This window comes from Phascolarctos cinereus, unplaced genomic scaffold (genome assembly GCF_003287225.1).
Source record: "Phascolarctos cinereus isolate Bilbo 61053 unplaced genomic scaffold, phaCin_HiC Scaffold_7;HRSCAF=346, whole genome shotgun sequence".
Classification (NCBI taxonomy): domain Eukaryota; kingdom Metazoa; phylum Chordata; class Mammalia; order Diprotodontia; family Phascolarctidae; genus Phascolarctos; species Phascolarctos cinereus.
Window position 1 is genome coordinate 151,817,024 of NW_027556180.1, and position 19,559 is coordinate 151,836,582.

The 19,559-nt window shown below is 34.9% G+C and overlaps 1 protein-coding gene across 1 annotated transcript in view; it reads left to right on the forward strand.

Moving 5' to 3' along the window:
* The window catches only part of TM9SF2 (transmembrane 9 superfamily member 2), a 77,566-nt gene that overhangs the window by 51,375 nt on the left and 6,632 nt on the right, over positions 1–19,559 (forward strand). Inside the window, exons 10-15 of the mRNA XM_020963966.2 lie at positions 5,704–5,836; positions 8,730–8,849; positions 11,276–11,333; positions 16,943–17,102; positions 18,373–18,524; positions 19,207–19,318. Of these exons, the coding sequence (XP_020819625.1) occupies positions 5,704–5,836; positions 8,730–8,849; positions 11,276–11,333; positions 16,943–17,102; positions 18,373–18,524; positions 19,207–19,318 (735 nt within the window). The remainder of the gene's footprint in view (positions 1–5,703; positions 5,837–8,729; positions 8,850–11,275; positions 11,334–16,942; positions 17,103–18,372; positions 18,525–19,206; positions 19,319–19,559) is intronic.

Genomic DNA, 19,559 nt, shown 5'->3' on the forward strand with positions numbered 1-19,559 from the left:
TCATTTATCTTCTACACATTTATCTTATCTTCACATTATATATGTATAATTTTTTTTTCCTAAGCCTGAACTGACAGAGAATTGATTTCATAGAAAGTTGTTTATAGATTCAAATTTTCATTGTTTTGCTTTTACTCATTTTATCTTCATTTAAACATTAGCATGTTTAAAAATAAGCACAACACATTTCCTGAGAACCAGTACTTTTCCTTTTGTTTGGTTGTCACCATTCTCCCAGGTTTTCCTTAATATTTTTATACATTCATAGGCTTCCTTATTTTTGTTTTCCCAGAATATCTTTATCCTCATGTTCATGATTCTGTTCTCTAATTAATTTCCTTTTTTAACAAGGTTCATAAACTCTAGCTTGCCTACTCCTCCTACCACCTGCCCCTATAAACCTTGGCCCAAAGTATTTTACTGCAGCAGATTTAGAGAATAAGTGGTCATGTATTGCCTTTTTTCCATACTTTTCTTTTGGGAAGCTGCTTCTTATATCAGGGATCTCCCATATATCCTTGCTTTGTCTTGATTCTGTTTCTTAAAGCCTTTTAAGTGTCTTTTTAACGTACTAATCCTTAGGTCCACCAATGTCTATGTGTAGACCGTCTTTGATATTCTTTTAAAGTATATTCTTGACTTTTGTTTTTACACCTTTGACCCTTATTCCTTCCTACTCTGATTTCTTCACCTCCATTTAACAGGTTGTAGATTTTTTAAAATTAGATTTGATTAAATAACATATTCTCTTCCACTGGTTTTTCAAAATTAAGTGTTATTGAAGCTTGTCTCTCAGTTGTTGTCATCTTACACCTTCTTAAAGTTGAAACACAAAACAGTAAACAGTGAAAGAATGCTTCATTAATTATCTCCCTCTGCCTTCTTAGTAGTTTGATTCTTTTATAGGTCTCATTCTTATGATTCCACTTTGAAGCAGGCATCGATAGGTATAGATATGTAAACAAATATGTTATCAATTTCTTAAGGTCATGTGCTCCATGGTGGAGTTGGTTGGGCCTGGAACAAGTTGTTTTTACTTATTCTTGGATGGTGGTTTTCCACTAATATTTTTAAGCCTCTGAGTATAATTCAGGGTATTGGCTTCATTTTTTAAAGTTCATTGCTGAGATCCTGTCACTCAATTCTATACAGTATAAGTAAGTCCATAGTAATAGAGCTATTGTTTCATTGCTTCTGACTCTATCTCCCTATGTTTTAACCTCCCTGCATTCTTGACTCCTATCACCTTTCTCACAGATATTTATCACAAGGAGAACCTGATGAAATATGACAGGATCAATGTTAAACCTGCCACTACTGCATAAACAATTGAGAAGCATATGTGCTATTTACCATAGCTCATTAGCATGTTTAAAAATGAGGACAGCACATTTCTTAAGAACTATCACTTTTCTTCTTGCTTGGTTGCTGTACTTGATGTGATCGTATCAGTGTGGGCATGTCTTCCACCAACACAGATCCCAGTTGCTCTGTGACTTACTTAGAAGGTCTTCTTAAGAGTTAATTTAAAAAAATAACTCTGTTACCTTGAAGCCAAGCTTGAATGAGCCTTTCCAAATTTGTTGTTTGGCTAATTGCTGGGCAGCAGCCATTCAATCCATCACAAGCCTTTGCAGTTTAATAGAGCCTGTCAGTAGTTGCAGTCTCCCATTCTAGCCTTCAAAAACATAAGGATACCTCCATGCCATAATGAGGCATTCGTATAGGCCTCGAGGTTTCTTTAAGAAAAAAAAAAAGCAAGCCTTGCTAAACTTTTATCAGTTTTAAAAGCTCAATTGATTTACGTTTACTAACAGAAACAAATTCAAAATAGAGCATTGCTGTCTGAACCAAAGCGATTACTTTATTCCAACTGAGGACCTATCATTCTGTCCCTTAACTGCTATTCATCAGTCATATATGAAACTGGCCTGGCTAAGTCTTTTGGGTACTCTGTTAGTTTGTTACTCAAAAGAATGAACAACAACACTGACAAGTGCTGCAGAGTAAATCAGCAATTGTTTATTAAACTGTGGTATGTGTTATGGTAACAAAGAAAAAGCAAAAACATTTTGCCTTGCCCTCAAAGAGTCTACATTTTGCTGGAGGGACAATATAGATAAATCAGTACATTTTACAGAGAGAGCGAGCGAGAGCGAGCAATCCCTCAGTCACAGAGTCATTGCACTAAGCCTTTTGGGACACCCTGTATTTATTGAAATTAAACTTTGAAAGTCACATTGTCAACCTTCCTATTTGATTACAAGATTTAGATCAATGTTTTTCAAACTTTTTTTGATCTTGGCACACAGAGTCTTCCTTTTCCTGGAAGATTGGGGCATGCCATGGGAGAGAGGAAAATCAGACATGCACATGTGATTACAAGCATAACTTTCATACAGTTTGGGGCACACTTAGCAAAGCTCACAGGAGCACAGGTTTTGAGAACAAGTATAGACACTTCTGTTTTGTACTCCTCTAAACTTAGATGACATATGTCAGTGGAAGGCTAATAATAGAGTAATGGATTTTTATTTTCATTCTAGAAAAAGCATTTGATGTCACAGGGATTAAGACATGGTTTCTATTGTATGAATTATAACTTCAAAAAAATTTGAAAATTTTGGGTAAGACTCGAGAAGAACAAGCTTATTGAAACAAGAGACTTGTGATATGGCTAACCTTCTGTGCCACCTTAATATAGGGTCACTTATTATTTGTCTAAAGATGACGGTAGGAAGTTCTTGCTCTGGTAGTGGAATGGTGGGGAAACTTCAGATATTCTTATCTCACTTTCTTTGTTATCACAAATTGGAAAACTGGTCATATATGATTTTTCTCTGCCGGAGCACTCTTGCCACCCACCGTACATCATCCAGATTAAAAAAAAATCATCCACCTATTTGTTTCCTAAAATATGACATCATTTCATAATGCTTTATTGGTATGTTGTCCAGCTAAGTCTTCAGTAGCTTTTTAATATATTTCATAGAAGTAGTCGTTCATCCTGTGTACTTGAAGAGGACCAAAGTTGGGGTCAAAGTACAGTGTGTTCACCTGTGGTGATTAATCACCTGATTAATCCAGCATGAGCTCAGAAGGCTCTACCACAGTTTGGGCACAAATAATCCATTTCAGGGTTAGGAAACTTGTCACCTGCAGGTTCCCCACCCCAGGTCCATTTGAACATTTGGGATGGAAATGTCTCTAGATTTGCACATCTCATGTTTGCTTTGTGCTACTGCAGTTCTGCTTTGTTCATGGAACACAGTGCCTTCTTTAATGCAAACATACCATGCTAGGTGTTCCTATGCCAGTGTCTCCCATGTCTCACAATCAGTGCTAAAGTTCTTCAGAGAGGTCTTGAAAGTGTCTTTGCACTGCTTCTAGGTACTTGCCTTGTGTGTTCTCCATAAAATACCCTTTTAGATAAATGTATGTTTGGCATTTGGGCTGCTTGGCTAGCCCATTGGAATCGCTCTCTCTGCAGTAGAGTTTGAATGCTTGGCAGGTAAGCTTGGGAGAAGACCTCAGTGTCCAGTACCTTATCTTGCCAGGTAATCTTCAGAATCTTCCTAAGACAGTTCTAATGGAAGTGGTTCAGTGTTCTTGGTATGATGCTGGTAGACTGTCTGGGTTATCAAGGCATCCGGTAGTGAAGTCAGCACAGTGGCTTTGAAGACCTTCAGTTTAATGGGCAGCCTAATATCTCTTCTGTCCCATACTTTTTTTTTCCCACAGAAGTAGCAAGATTTGAAAGATAATATATTTGTTTACTTCTATATATTTTATCTTTTAATCAACACTGAGCCACAAAAGAATAAAATTTATATAAAAATTAAATGACTGGGATAAGTAATAAAATTCCAATAGAGTAAATAGGATTGGCAAAATAAATAATTCATGTATTTTGTTTAACTGGGAGAAAAGTAAGATAAATTTATTGGAATACAATAAATCTTACAATAATAGCTAGCTAGCATTTATATATAGCACTTTGAGAATTGCAAAATGCTTTACAAATGTTATTTCGTTTGATCCTCCTAAGAACCTTGGAAAGTAGGTACTATTATTATACCCATTTTATAGATGAGGAAACTGAGGCTGACAGATTAAGTGACCACTGCTAGTAAGTATCTGAGTCTAGATTTGAACTCAGGTCTTCCTGACCCCAGGCCTTGTGTCCTATCTGCTGTATCACCTACTTGCCTTCAGCTTATAAATTTATACATATTTTTAAATGTTTCAGTAGGCAGTATGCTTTTTTATTGCAACTGCTTGTTTTGCACATTTTTGGTTCTTCATCATGAAACCACACTTTTACCACGTTGGATGTTAAGTATATCTTCAAACAGTTCATTTTTCCAACTTTAGCCTTGATTTTAAACTGTAGGTTTTCTTGTTATTTGATTAACAAAAGTTTTATTTTCTTCCCATCAGTGAAAAAAATAGCCCTATAAAAAAAAAAAAAGCAAATTGCATAGTCAATTTGCTACATTACTACATTGACCATGTATAAGAATAAATATCTTTCTACACCTTGAATCTATCACTTCTCTTTTGGGAGCTAGGTAGGATGCTTCATCATTGGTCCTCTAGAATTTTGATTGATCATTGCATTGATCAGAATTCTTAAGTATTTTAAAGTTGTTTTTGTTTGTAATGTTGTTACTATATAAATTGTTCTGGTTTTGCTTACTTGTATGAACTCTGCATCAGTTTGTACAAATCTCAGTTTTCTTTGTAACCATCTTTTTCATCATTTCCTTATGGCACAAAAATGATCCATTGCATTCATATACCATAATTTGTTTAGCCATGAGCATGCCCTTATTTTCAAGTTTTTCACCACTATAAAAAGAGCAGCTATACATATTTTTATATGTAGGTGTTTTCTTCTTTATTTGATCTCTTTGGGTATAGGCCTAGTAATGGCCCAAATCAGAAGGTATGCACAGCTAAGTAACTGTTAGGTATAGTTCCAAATTGTTTTTTAGAATGGCTGAAGCAATTCATAGCAGTGCAGTAATGTGCCTGTTTTGTGCAGCCCTTCAAACATTGGTAGTTTTACTTTTTTTTATCTTTGCTAATTTGATGAGTGTGAAGTGGAACCTCAGAGTTGCTCTCATTTGTATTTCTCTAATTATTAATTATTTGAAAATTATCTTTCCAAGGTTTCTCCTGTACTGTATTTATAAAAAACTTTTTCTTCTTCTTTGATCTCTTCAAAGATTAGACCTAGTAGTGGCCTGGGTCAAAGAGTATGCACAGCTTAATAACTTTTTGGATATAGTTCCAAATTGCCTTCTAGGATGTCCAGACCTATACTCAACAGTAATCTGCTTGTTTTCTTGCAGCCCTTCAAACATTTTTGTCATTTTCCCTTTTTTGTAATCCTTGCCAATCTGCTGTATGTGAGATAGAAACTCATGAGTTGCTTGAGTTTGTATTATTCTAATTATTAGTGATTTGGAGATCATCTTTTCAGGATTTCTTCTGTAACCACATTTTATTTAAAACCATACTTCTGACTATGAAAAAAAAAATCAACAAAGTCACAGCGTTTATCCCTAGCTGAAATTTTGTTGCTTCCAAATTTGGAATAACTAATACTTTTAATTATTTTTGTTTCTTAATTTATATTATTTGGACACTGAATTGAACTTTCTTGCAAGTTTAACCCTAATTGTATTTGCTTCTTAGGAAGATGCTCAGGAAGAATTTGGCTGGAAATTGGTTCATGGTGATATATTCCGTCCTCCAAGAAAAGGAATGCTGCTGTCAGTCTTTCTAGGATCAGGGACACAGATTTTAATTATGACTTTTGTGACTCTATGTAAGTGTTAAGTAAGAAGAAAGAAAATGGGAAATGTTTTACTGACTATGTGAAAAGGAGCTTGCTAGATGACAGAATTAGACTAATTGACCCAAAACTCCCTTCCTGCAGCCCTGAGTTCAGGAGAGAAAGCATAGTATGAAAGAAAATTTGCTGGATTTAGAGTCATTAAAAATGAGTTTAGATCCTAGCTCTGATTTTTTCTTGCAAGACTATTCAGGTAATCTTTCTGGGTCTAAGTTTGCTTTTCTATAAATTGAGGGGTTTGACCATTACGGCCCTTATGGCAACTTTGAATTCTCAATCTGTGATCTTGTAATATGTAAAATGAAGGAATTGAACTAGTTTATCTTTAAGTGCCTGATCCTGTTCTCCCTGGTGGGAACCAGTGTTTCCTCTTTAAATTATGAACAAAAAAAGACTAATAATAATAATAGCTACTATTTACATAGAGCTTACTATGTGCCAGGTACTGTGCTAAATGCTTTATAAATATTATCTCATTTGATCCTCACATCAACCCTAAGATTGCTATTAATATCCCCATTTTATAGTTGAGGAAACTCAAACAAACAGATTAAGTGGCTTGACTTAGGATCACATATCTAGTAAGTGTCTTAAGCAGGGTTTAAACTCGGACATTCCAGATTCTGCCCTCAGTATTCTATTCTGTGTGCCAACTACCTGTCTAAGCTGTAACATTAAACATACATGAACAGATTTTAGCTATTGGTTTAAAAAAATACAATCACACTTAAACTCTCAAGAGGCAAACTGTAGTCAGTTTGAATTTGCCTTACAGCATGCTAGATATGAATTTGCCAAGGTTGGATTTCCCCCTTGAAATTGTACATCATCTAGGCTCTAGGAGAATAAGGGATTAGGCTAGAAGTTGGGTCTCAGGGAGAACAAAGAGACTGTAGAGATGGTAGGAATGAGGATGAGGAAACCATTTTTGAAAGAAATGGGACATAATATGGAAATTGGTAAGACAGTCCTATTAAAAAATTTTTGAACCCCTTAGCCCAGGGGAACACAGGTAGTAGCCTAGCTTCCTTCCCTTCCCAACCTGTGAAGGATTCTTATCTTTAATAATAAAAATTCTTGTTATTATCCCCTAATCTCTCCTCCACCTTGCCTTGAAACTCTTCTTAGAAATCAATACAATGAAAAAAATTAAATTAAAAAATAAAAATAAAAAAAAAGAAATCAATGTATGTACCTAGTATCCTTTTTGAAAAACTGAATACCCTCAAGAAAGTGGTTTAACCAGACACCTCACTGAAATCAGTGTGGGGATAGAAGGTGGTTTGCTTTATCCAGGCAGAAGAATGTTTGTGTCAGGGGTAGGTAAGGAGTTGGGAGAGGCAATTTTGGGATATCATATCTAATGAAAAGTGGGATGCCATGGTAGATGTGGGGGGGCATCTACCCCAGCCAGAAGGATCATAGAGAGTACTGGAAGGATGGTGGTGAAAAAATGGAGGCAGTAGAATGTCAAAGACAAATTTTTCCTGCTTTGAAACTTTATTTAGTTTGATTACTTCCTTTTCCCTTCCTTATCAAGGCCAGATATTAGAGAAAGTTTTTCTCATTTTAGAAAATGTGACCAAAGAGGAGAGAATAAACTAGAAAAAAGATACAAGGAAAGTTTGGGGTCCATTATGCATCTTTTTAGCTGTTTTCCTCTGACCTCTTGTGGTAGCCCCCATATGAAAAACGCTTTCTATCTCTTTTTGAAACTGGTTTTGAGAGAAAGCTTATAGAAACCCAGGGATGTCTTGGTTTATGATTTTTTTTTTTTTTGGTGAGGCAGTGGAATTAAGGGACTTGCCCAGGGTCACATAGCTAGTGAGTGTTTTATGTCTGAAGCCAGATTTGAACTCAGGTCCTCCTGAGTCCAGGGCCAGAGCTCTATGCACTGCGCCACTTAGCTGCCCTGGTTTATGATTTTCTGACAACCAAAATCAGTTCATCGAGTGGGCAATGCTGAGTTACTGTTTTCTGTCAGGTGTTCCAGGGTCCCTGATCTGCTAGTAGCCATTCTTGGAAACGATCCAGCATTTATTAAGTGTCTGCTGGGCACGATGCTAGCCGTTGGGGATGCAAAGACAATAATGAATCTGTTGCAGCTTTCAGGCAACTCCTGTTCTATCATGGAAGGCAGCCTGTAGATACATAAGTATATACAGAATAAATAAATAAATTCAACCTCGTGGGAGGGGGTGGAAGTGGGGCAAACAGGAAAGGTTTCATGTTGAAGTGGGTGCTTGATTTGAGTCTTGAAGGAATTCTGAATGATCACTGTTGCCATAGTGGTTAACACACTTCTCTTAGGGCTCAGCTATAAAGAGTAGGCTGGGCTAGAATTCACCATTGTCTTTGCCAAAGTGCTGTGATATAAGTAAAATTCTGTGTAAACCTTAAAAGAGCTATACATGTGCTAGCCATCGTTATTAAGATAATAATCTTTTTCAACATTTTCATGGTACTGTGAAAGTAGTTTTTTTCCCCTTGATTAATTGTTGGTTAGAGTGCCCTCATGTGTCTCTACATTGTAATATTTCATTTCTTTTAAAGGAAATAATACTTTTAATTGATAAAATTAATAGTGACCATTGGCTTCAATTTGACTACCCTTGACACAGGGGATAATCAAAGTGTGGTTTTGTCTGGGACAAGGAGCCATTGGTAAACAGCTGTCTTGTCACATTGAATATCATCTAAACAGTGCTAAGCTTGAGCACAACTCTGTCATAGTGCATGCTTTGTCAGCTCCTCTCATTCTTTCCCCTTTTTGTATAAATGGGTCTTCAGTTTTATCAGTTAATAGCTAAGGAAAGTCAGGTAATTCAAACATTCATGTTTAACAAATTAATTATTTTGCCTTTAGTTTTTGCTTGTTTGGGATTTTTGTCACCTGCTAACAGAGGAGCTCTTATGACTTGTGCTGTGGTCCTATGGGTGCTGCTTGGAACTCCAGCAGGTTACGTTGCTGCCAGGTTCTATAAATGTAAGTAAAAGTTAAAATGAACTAGTGTATAAGTTCATTAGACCAGACTTATCATAGTATTTCCTTTATAGATTTGTGCAGTTTTCTGTAAGAATGATGTGGAAATATTTTGGCATGCAGCTTTGTTCTTTAAAAGTTGTGTGTTTATGACTAATGTTAAAAAATGTTTAATAGGAATGTATATGTACAGCCTCTATCAGATTTCATGCTGTCTTGAGAAGGAAAGTGGAGAGGGAGGGGGAGAAAAATTTAAAACTCAGAGGTTTATGGAAATGATTGTTGATGAATCAAAATTAATTAATAAAATTTTTTTGAAGTCCTATATTTAACAAATTATTAATAATGTAGTAACTGATTCTCTTTCCATTGATTTACCTTATAATTGCAAAGATACTTTGGCTTTATTTTCGATTGATCCTCAGTTGGCAGTAACACCTAATATGTTAAGTTTAAGTTGCTTAACCTTTTAGCTTTTTCTGTGTCAAGATGTGAAATATCTCTAAAGAGTACATTCCCTGGAAACCCAGTATTTCTAGAAGCTCTGTTGCCTTTTTTTTTTTTATAAAAGGGTGGTCATCCCCAAATTAAGATGTAAATAAAAGGTTATATTAAGAATTACCTTTCAGAGGATAATAAAAGACAAGGGTTAAAGTTTCTTCAACTATAGTCACCAGAAGTTAAATACAGATGTCCCAAAAGTTTTAAGCTCTTTGAACTTAAAACCGCACTGAGACTTTTGGGACACTCTCTCTATATATTTGAATCTGTGTGTCATGGAATTGGAATGTTTTCATCAACAGCTGTGTTATGTCTCAGCATAGATTATGATAGATTAAGATAGGAATTTTGTAGTTGGAAATATAAGGTTAAATCCAGTTGCCACTAAGCATACAGGTTTCCTTTTAACAAATGGTAAATTAGGGGCACCTAGGTGGCGTAGTGGATAGAGTGCTGGCCCTGAAGTTAGGAGGACCTGAGTTCAAATCCGGCCTCAGACGCATAACACTTACTAGCTGTGTGACCCTGGGCAAGTCACTTAACCCCATTGCCTAGCCAAAAAAAGAAAAACAAATGGTAAATTATAAGTAAATGAAGTATCAATGTCAAATATTCTGTGGCCATTTTGATTAGCTTTTTGGAGTGGCTGCTTTGTGGTTTTTTCTGTGTAGGCTTTGTTAAAATTAAGCAAGTTAAAATGTTTCATTTGGGTTTCAGTGTCAGAATATAAGTGCAGTATGTTTCATTTCATATTCCTGTTGACAAATTATTTAGGCATTAGACTTTTAAAACCTTTCAAGGATTAACATGCTTTTAATTTATATAAAGAAATTTAAATCTATGGTTAAACCACTGAGTGTAATTGTAAATTACTTAAAATATTTTATTTTTCCTGCAGTTAGGCCCATCCCACAATTTTATTCAAGTCAGTAGAATGATTATTTCAAGATAAGGGAAGACAGCTTATCTTTTAGAATTTTGATCTTAGCTAAAGTTAGCATTACTAAAATATTGTAGGTACAGTCTCATCACAACATAATTTTCTGTACAGTGAAGACAACAATTTCCTAGGATATGGTCACAACAAGCTCTTTCTCTAATCCCTGTCCTTTAAACAGTATCTATAATTTTAAAGTGCCTGATTAATTTTTATGGAGAACATCATAACTACCTTAAAGTATTCTGATAGCCATAATGTTGAAGAGGAATTATACTTGTTGTTCTGGGCCCCCAGAAAGCCGAAGTAGGAGGAATAATGGGTGGAAGTTAAAGGCAGATTTAGGCTTAATGTAAGGTAAAACTTGTAATTATTAAGGCTGTTAAAATGGAATAGATTTATATGAGATGTTATGGAAATGATTCTTATTCAGCTACAGGTTGAACCACATAGACTTATGTTCTGGGAAAGAGGGATTGAAGGCAGCAGAACTTTCCACATGTTATTTTGTTCTGTTAGATAGACATTCTTCAATTTTTGTGATCTTTTCCAGCTTCACACATTCCAAATTCATTTTACTTATGATAGTTTCTTGGGCAACTTGACAAAATCTGCTGTGAGGATATGGCCAATTCTTAGGAGGAACAGAACTAGTTCTAGCTTGGTGTGGTTTTATTTTTTAAACAAAAACAGGGTTTTGCTTAGTGCTATCCCAGCTCATACGTTCTTACCAGTCAGCTCCCTTCCATTCTTGATCTTAGACTTCGTGTGATACTGAAATAAAAATGCCTAAGTACAAGTGAGCCCCAGTGTAGAACCTTCAGGCTGTTCCCACTTTGAACGCTCCATTGGTAGTGAAGCAAAATGTTTTTTACTAAGGACATTCTTTAAGTGGCTTGCTTTGTTTAAATATTAAACATAATATCAGAAGACTTGCATGTTGGTTTTTTTTTTTAAAGAATGTGTTCCACCATTTTATTTCTTTCTATAGCATTTGGTGGTGAGAAATGGAAAACAAATGTGTTACTGACATCATTTCTTTGTCCTGGGTAAGTGAATTCTTTCTATAACTATCGTTGTCTATAATAAACAAGTTAAAAAGGGGTGGAGCAGGAATTATCATAAAAAATTTTTTTATTTAAAAACTTTCCCTCTTTTGATGAACTTAACACCAAATAAAATTGGCATTTCATGTACAAAGAACAGAAAGAATTGTGTAAGAAACTCTTAAACTATTACATACATTTTGCATTTACTTTTAAATATGTAATAAATTCATTTATAAATTTGAAAGGTGCCCTATTTATCATTTCCTTCAATTTTTCCTTTTTTCTCCCCTGTGCCTTTAAAAAAGACCCAAAAACATTTAAATCATTGACCATCTGATGGGGGGGAGGGGGATTGCTGAAACTGTAGGCACTCTTCCAACTCTGCTTCCTGGGGTGGCAACACAGGGCAATAATCCTTGTTAAAAATGCTCAGAATTAAGCAAAACAAATCCCCACATTGACCATGTTCAAAGATAAGGTCCTAATTCTTCATCCTGAGACTATGATCTGTCCTTTGGAGTTGTAGTTGGTCATTGTATTCATTGGTCATATTTCTTAAGTCCTTCACAGTTGTTTAGGGGCAGGGATTCTGCTTACTTCACTCTGCATCAGTTTATACAAACAAGAAATACTAGCTTTTTATGAAACCATTCCTTTTATCATTTTATAGTACAGTAATATTCCACAACATTCATATGCCATAATTTCTTCAGCCATTCTCCATTTGATACGCCTTTTTGTTTTGAGTTCTTTGTTATAACAAAAAATGTTGCTACTATTAATGTTTTTGTAAATATGGGTCCTTTTCTTCTTTCGTTGGGGTATAGGCCTAAGAATATCACTGGGTTAAAAGGTATGTGTACAGTTTAGTGATTTTTTTGGGTATAGTTCCAAATTTTCCCCTAGAAAAGTCTGAACTATTTCACAGCTCCTCTAGCAGTGCCTTAATATGCCTTCTCTCATTTCCTGTTTTGGTAATTTTTCCAATCTAATAGGCAGTGGAACCCTCCAAGTTTTTTTAAAATTCTTATTTCTCTTATTATTTGTGACATTTTTATATACATTTGATAGCTTGGATGCCTTCCTTTGAAAATTGCCTATTCATATCCTTTAAATGTCTCTTGGGAAATGGTTACTCTTCTCATATATTTGAATAATTTCTTTATATATCTTAGATGTCAGACCTTTATCAGAGAAAGTAGCAGTAAAATGTTCTTCCTCAGTTAACTGTTTCCCTTATAATTTTAACCGCAGTGATTTATTTCAGAAGCTTTAATTTTATATTATCAAAATTATCCATTTTATCTTTTTTAATCTGCTGTCTTCTTTGGTTATAAACTCCTCCACCAATCATAGTTAAAAAGATATTTCTTTACTTCTCTAATTGTTCATTATGTCACCTTTTATATTTAAGTCATATATCCATTTCAAGCTTAATTTAGTCTATGGTAAACCTGCACGACTTGGCGGTAGATGGAGGGCACAATTAAAATAGGCTAAACTTCTTTGGGCGGTAGATAGGTTAGACTAGAGACAGACTGACGATGATTGGTTACCATAGGTCACATGACAGACAGGAGAGAGTGTTCAGTAGCAACCCTACATTTTTCATGGGCTTCCCGAAATCTTTTGGCAGACCACGAGTGGCCCACAGTTGGTATGTTGTACAGGCCTCCTCTGTGGTTTGAGCTTTGATCTATACATAATTCCTTCTATTTTCTAATTGTCCTAGTAGTTTTTGTTAGTGAGTTTTGGGGACTTTGGGGTTTATCAAACTCTGTACTACTATGTTTATGTGCTTCTGGATCAACTTATGGTTTTTTTAACCAGTAACAAATAGTTTTAATGATTACTTTGTATTATAGGTTGCTAAGTCCCAAAGGGAAGATTATTCAGGAACTATTTTTTGGATGCCTTCATGGCATTTGTTTTTTATCTATGAAAAAATTAAATACTTTTAGTTCAGCAGTAAGCTTTAGGTGGAAGAATTGTTTTCTTAAAAATAACTGTTGCTCTTTCTCTGCTCATATTACAATTGGTCTGTAGTCCCCTATGTCTAAAATTTTTGCTTAATTATAATAAGGACTTCCTTCCTGAAGGTAGTTGAGATAAACATGCATTTGTACCTTCTGAGTAAGAGTATTAACTCCTACTAATCCAGTACCATTAGATCAAGGAATAAAGACTAGTAAAACCTCCAAAAGCCAATTTCTGGCATCTTCATGAAACTAGAATAGAAGTAAGGGGGAAACAAGGCTTGGGCAAAAAAGCAAGAACTCCCAAGCTCCCAGCAACAATGAAAATAGCCAAAAAGAGCTAAAGATTGTGCCTAACAGGCTGTGATTGACTTTTCCCTCAACAGAAGGAGAGGAGCAGGTTGATTGGCTGGCAGTATTTGTAAAAACCTGGGCCAGTCTTTGACCACAGGAGATTTTAGAAGAGACAAGAAAGAAAAAAAAGCAGAGAAGAGGGAATCAATGCCACAGTCACTTGTCAGGCACCTGTTATATGAGAGGTGGCAGCAGTGGTAGAGATCACAAGCAGTTAACCAGGATAGCTAGCACCAGACAATCTAAAAGAAAAGAGCCAGCAACAGAGACAAAGAACTGAATAGTTCTGCAGCATGTGGGAGAGCAAACAGTGACTGGTACTTCAATAAGCCCTGGAAGGCAAAGGCATAGATAGGATATCTCTGACTGTATGTACGATGGGATGTAGAGGGCAAGACAGACAGCTAGCCTCCTGCCACTCAGCCCTTAAAGATATCAGTATGTCACACGAGCAGCATGCCAACTCATATAATTTGAGCAATTGGGTGTTGGGGGAGAGGTGTCATTCACTTTACTGTAATACGGAGAAGCCATACATCGAGTGTACACTATAGTGTACAGACAAGTTACAGGATAGAGTTGTCACTGCATTGTAGAAAGCATCTTAAGACATAGATTCTACATGTCTAGTAAAAGACAAAGCACAGAAGTATAAGAAAGTTGTGCTACCTTAAGAGAAAAATGAGTGTTTATACACGACTTGAAGTGGATGAACCCTGTAAAACACTATAGATTTTTTTATTATTACTTGATTTACCTTATGTGATAGCAAAGTTCATAAAGATAATTGTTCAAATTTTAAAAATTATGAGTCATCTTTAACTGTTGGGCTGAACTATACTAAGCACCTACCTAAATTAGAACATTTATACTATTTTTTGTATAGTATTACTGGTTCTCAGTGAAAAGATTAGAGGGTACTCTTTTCACTGGCCCATTGGCAATTGAATAGCAAAAGATTTTATGAGCACTTCCAAAGTTGAATTAGTATGTGTATTTTCTGAAGTGGTATTTTAGCATTTTCCCTTGGCACAGTTTTGTAAGTCTTGTTTAAAAAAATGACTCTGCAAGAAAAATGTAGAAAACATAACCCTGGTTACAGTTTTATCCTCCGAGCAGTTTTATAATGCTGAAGAAACTGGACCATTTTGGCATTGCTTGCCAACTTAGGCCTTGGCAACTAATAATGAAGAATAAAAATATTACTGTCTCATGTTTGCATAATGCTTTAAAGTTTATAAAGCACTTTACTCCCAACAGCCCTTCAAGGTAGATAATATAAGTATTCTCCCCATTTTATAGATAAAGGAAACTGGTGCTCATGTTAAATCATTTGTTTCTGGTTACATAGCTTGTAAGGGTAGAAGCCAGAACTCAAACTTAGGCCCCCAAATTTAAACAAATTAAGGATAGATTATCTATTCTTACGTGTCAGTGTTATGACAGATTAAACCTTAAGTGACTCTTAGATTTATTTTTAAAAGTCAGCCTGGCGTAGTAGAGTTGGCCTTGGAGTCAGACAGATCTGGATTCTCAAGCCCTGCCTCTGAAATTGTGCAAGCTTTGTGCCTGTGAGCAAGTCAATTAACCATTCGTTGTCCTAACCAAGTCTCTGAGACTGAGTTATAGATGAGTTGAGGAGCTACATTAGTTCAGGAGGTATCCACATCTGAAGTTCCCCACTTCAGTAAAATCACAGATCAGAGCCTCTCCATCCCCTGCCTGAACTCCCTGATTCCCTCTAATGTGTTTCCAGAGGGTTTAACATTCACATTACCTGTTGCTTATATAATTAAGCTAATGTATTATGAAGCAAAGACTTTTTCTATAGTTTTTCAGTAGATTCATAGAAATATAATTTCAGAATATAATGATTCTGATATATATATGCTTATTTGAAGATAGCAAAGCCAGCTTTTTGCTAGAAGGAGGTAAGTAGGCAGTGTGGTATAATAAAAAGGACATTGAGCTAGAATTCAGAAGACTTGTGTTTTAGTTCCAGTTGTACCACTTACTAACTGTGTTGGCAGGTGACTAAAATTTTACAGTCCTCAGTTTCCTCATCTGTAAAATGGTAATAATTATAGTTGGTCACCCTGCTACACAGGGTAGTTATGAAATACTGTATCTACATGTCCATTGGAAATTATTATGCCATTATGTAAATGTGAGGTTTGTAATTACTGTTACCGTTTTTAGAAAATTGTGGAGTCCATCCTTAGGAAGTCTCCATGAATATTTTTACCCTTTTCTTGCTCACTGTTCTTGCTCACATGTTCACTGATTTTAGGACCAGGTTGTTCAGAATATCAAATGCTACTAGAGAAAAGATTCCATGAGAATGTTGACTCTAAAGGAGTTAGCTATAGCATCATAAAGAAGATATTTTTGAGATTTCTTGTACCTGGAATTCTGTTCAAAGTCAAGCATTATTAACTTATTGTGTAAGTTCTCATGTAGAAAATTGTGGCCTGGTATATGTAGTGATGATAAATAGTAAGGCTCTATAGTAGGCTTGTTCCAAAACATACTTGCACAAATCCTTGAAATGATGAGGCTCTTCCTTCACACCTTGCAAAGAAGAGTACATACCAGCTGACAAGGAATTGCCTACAGTTACTTTATTACTCAAGCAAAGCAGAAATAACATGTACTGTTTTGGAAAATGCTGACAAGTCAAAGAACACTGGTCAACTACCTTGAAGATGATTTTCTGGAAGGCAAGAAAACCACCTGGGACAAGACAGTTCAGATCTTTGATTGAGTAGTCCGTATTGTAGGCAGGCAACTACTTTACGCCACCAAAAGAAGAACAAAGGTGCATACCCACTCCACTCTTGAGAAAACGCAAATGACCAAAAGCAGATTCCTGATTTCATATCTTATATATCTACTATACACAGTAGCATAGTTGTTCATGATAGTGATCCTTTATCATCAACAAAACTAAAAATTGTGTGTGTATGTACACACAGACATGTGTATATAGTTTAGGAAAGGGAAAGCATGTTAGCATGTTATTGTTTAGGAAACATAGCATGCTAGAAATATTTCCATAAAAATGTTCAATAAAATGCATAGAATTATTTAGAACAGCTCGTTCCCAGATGATTCTCAGTAAACAAAGTTTGTTTGAACTCTTCATTTGATATTTTCTTACAACTATAAAAAGTTATGAATGATATGGTTCAACTGTTTAACCTATGACTCATATAGTGGTTTAATCATATTTTTGCTTTTCTCATGTTTTTTAATCAAAAAGACTGTTGTGTTTTTCAGGATTGTATTTGCTGATTTCTTTATTATGAACCTGATTCTGTGGGGAGAAGGATCTTCAGCAGCTATTCCCTTTGGGACTTTAGTTGCCATCTTGGCCCTTTGGTTTTGCATATCAGTGCCGCTGACATTTATTGGTGCCTACTTTGGTTTTAAGAAAAATGTGAGTTCATAGACCCTTATGTATAATAAACAATGGAAATTTATATTCAGAACTTAAGATAGATCTGAGAGACCTTAAAAGAGGCAAATTTTTTATTATCTTTTTTGTGTTATCAGGTTCTCATAATTAATTAATTCTTAGGGTATTTGTCTATAAACCTGTGGGGAGGTTTGTTGTTTTTTTTTTTTTCTGGAGAAAAGTGGAATGTGAGTACTATTCTGCTCCCACTCTCAACTAAATATAAGTATATAAGGCATATATTGGTATGTGCATGAGAGTTATGGAGTGTTTTTTACCACTAACCACTTTACACATTGATCGGGATTTTCATAGAGGGAATAGTTTATGGCTGTAATGGTGCATTTCCGTTAATAAGTTTATTTCCAAATGATAGCGATTCATGTATTGAACAAGCACTCTAAATTGCAAAATTATATCCTCATAAATTTTATCCATTTGTATGATGAGGAAGAGTGAAGTTAATGTTTATGTATGTATATATACATACATAAAAATTTATGTTAAATTTTCTTCAACCTATTCATCCAACAACAAATGGAATAAAAGTGCCAATATTCAAAACATTTGTTAAACCATGTTAATTTGGCATCACTGTCTTGGACTGAAATTATAGGGTGTATTTATAAAACCCTTTAGAGAAAAAATGAACTTCTAGTCATAAATGAATATGTTTAGGTACTTTTTAATTTCATTTAGTTTCATGGTATCATGTAGTGTGTTATGAAAGGGGCAGTAATTGAGAGTATCACCAGTAGCCTGTGGTCATAAAGCTTCATACAGCCTCATTGTATTTACTGTGTTCTTAATAAAATTGAGCGATTTTAGTAAAGATGACAGTATTCCTCCTCCAAATTTAAAAAAAAAATTGACAAAGTTTTTGGTACCAGCTGGTTTTTTTCTTCAATTAGTATATGATTAAAAAGAAAACTCTAGCGGTACCCTGTTATTAACTACTATTTGCACAGTACTACATTGTCTACTTCTGTGTGTTTCTTACTTTGTCTAAAGCCATTAGTCAGTGTATAGCTGCTGGAAACAGTGGTGACTTAATTCAATAGGCCAAATCTGAATGTAGCACTTAGTGGTCTCTAGTTCATTGCTTTTAAATATAAATTTCAGTTTGATGACTTAAGTAGACTTCTCTTACCATTAGTGTCAGCATGGAAGCTGAGGAAAAAGCTGGCAAATAGTCTAGTACAGAGAATATTTTAAATGGATATGTAATTATTCTTTTCCTCTTTCCTTAAAGGCCATTGAACATCCAGTCCGTACCAATCAGATTCCTCGTCAGATTCCTGAACAATCATTTTACACAAAACCATTACCTGGTATTATTATGGGAGGAATTTTGCCCTTTGGGTGCATCTTTATACAACTTTTCTTTATTCTGAATAGTATTTGGTAAGCTAACTACAAAGGCCTTATTCCCAAAAATATTACATGTGACAATAACTTTCCTATCTTTTCTATATGATTGATATATTAAAAATTTTATTGTGGATCTAATGAATGTAAGCAATTACCCAGTAATCAGAAATCTTTGACCTTCTTCCATGCAGAAAAAAGTTCTATGCTATTGATTTCTTGTTCTATACGTTCTGATATGCCTTGAATATGTAACTGATCTCCTTTATTATGATCATTGTATGATCAATTGCACTGGTATAATTGCTATCAAAAATGGTATGACATGATGACTAAACCTGATTTTCTAGGTGAATAATGAATTTTTAAGAATGTTTGATTTGTCAAATTAAATTTTGGTGTGTGTGCCAAGTATAAACTTTTCTCATTTTTATATATACTTTTACAATGTTGCTATCAACTTTAAATCATGGCAAAGGTAGAAAAAACAGAAAGTTAGTTTCCTAGATTGAGTAGGTGTTTAAGGTGTAAATGAAATTGCAGTGTTTTCCCCTTCCTTGTTCTTTTCAATATTATTGGAGCATGATACTATTTTGACTTGTTAGATTGGTTTTAGAGTTAAGGGAGACTTTTTATATACTTTGAGAAATGGCTCATTAATATGACATTTTTAATGAAGTCAATGATTTTAATTTCAAAAAGACATTTATCATTTTAGGTCTCATCAGATGTATTACATGTTTGGCTTCCTGTTTCTGGTGTTTATCATTTTGGTTATTACATGTTCTGAGGCAACTATACTACTTTGTTATTTCCATCTGTGTGCAGAGGTATGTATTAGTAATCTTCACCTGTGCTCATTTAAAAAAAATATACATAATTCTTATTCTATAAAAATTCCATCGTATGTGCCAGTTAAGGTCATCTTAGCAAGATTTGACCTGTATATGTTCCAGAGTTAAAGTCAAAATTTCCTTAGGAAGAATCAACAATTAAAATATAACCCTCTAATTCAATAAGTTTTATTAGCTCTTAACAATGAGGACTTTTAAAATGTAATAAATAGACTTG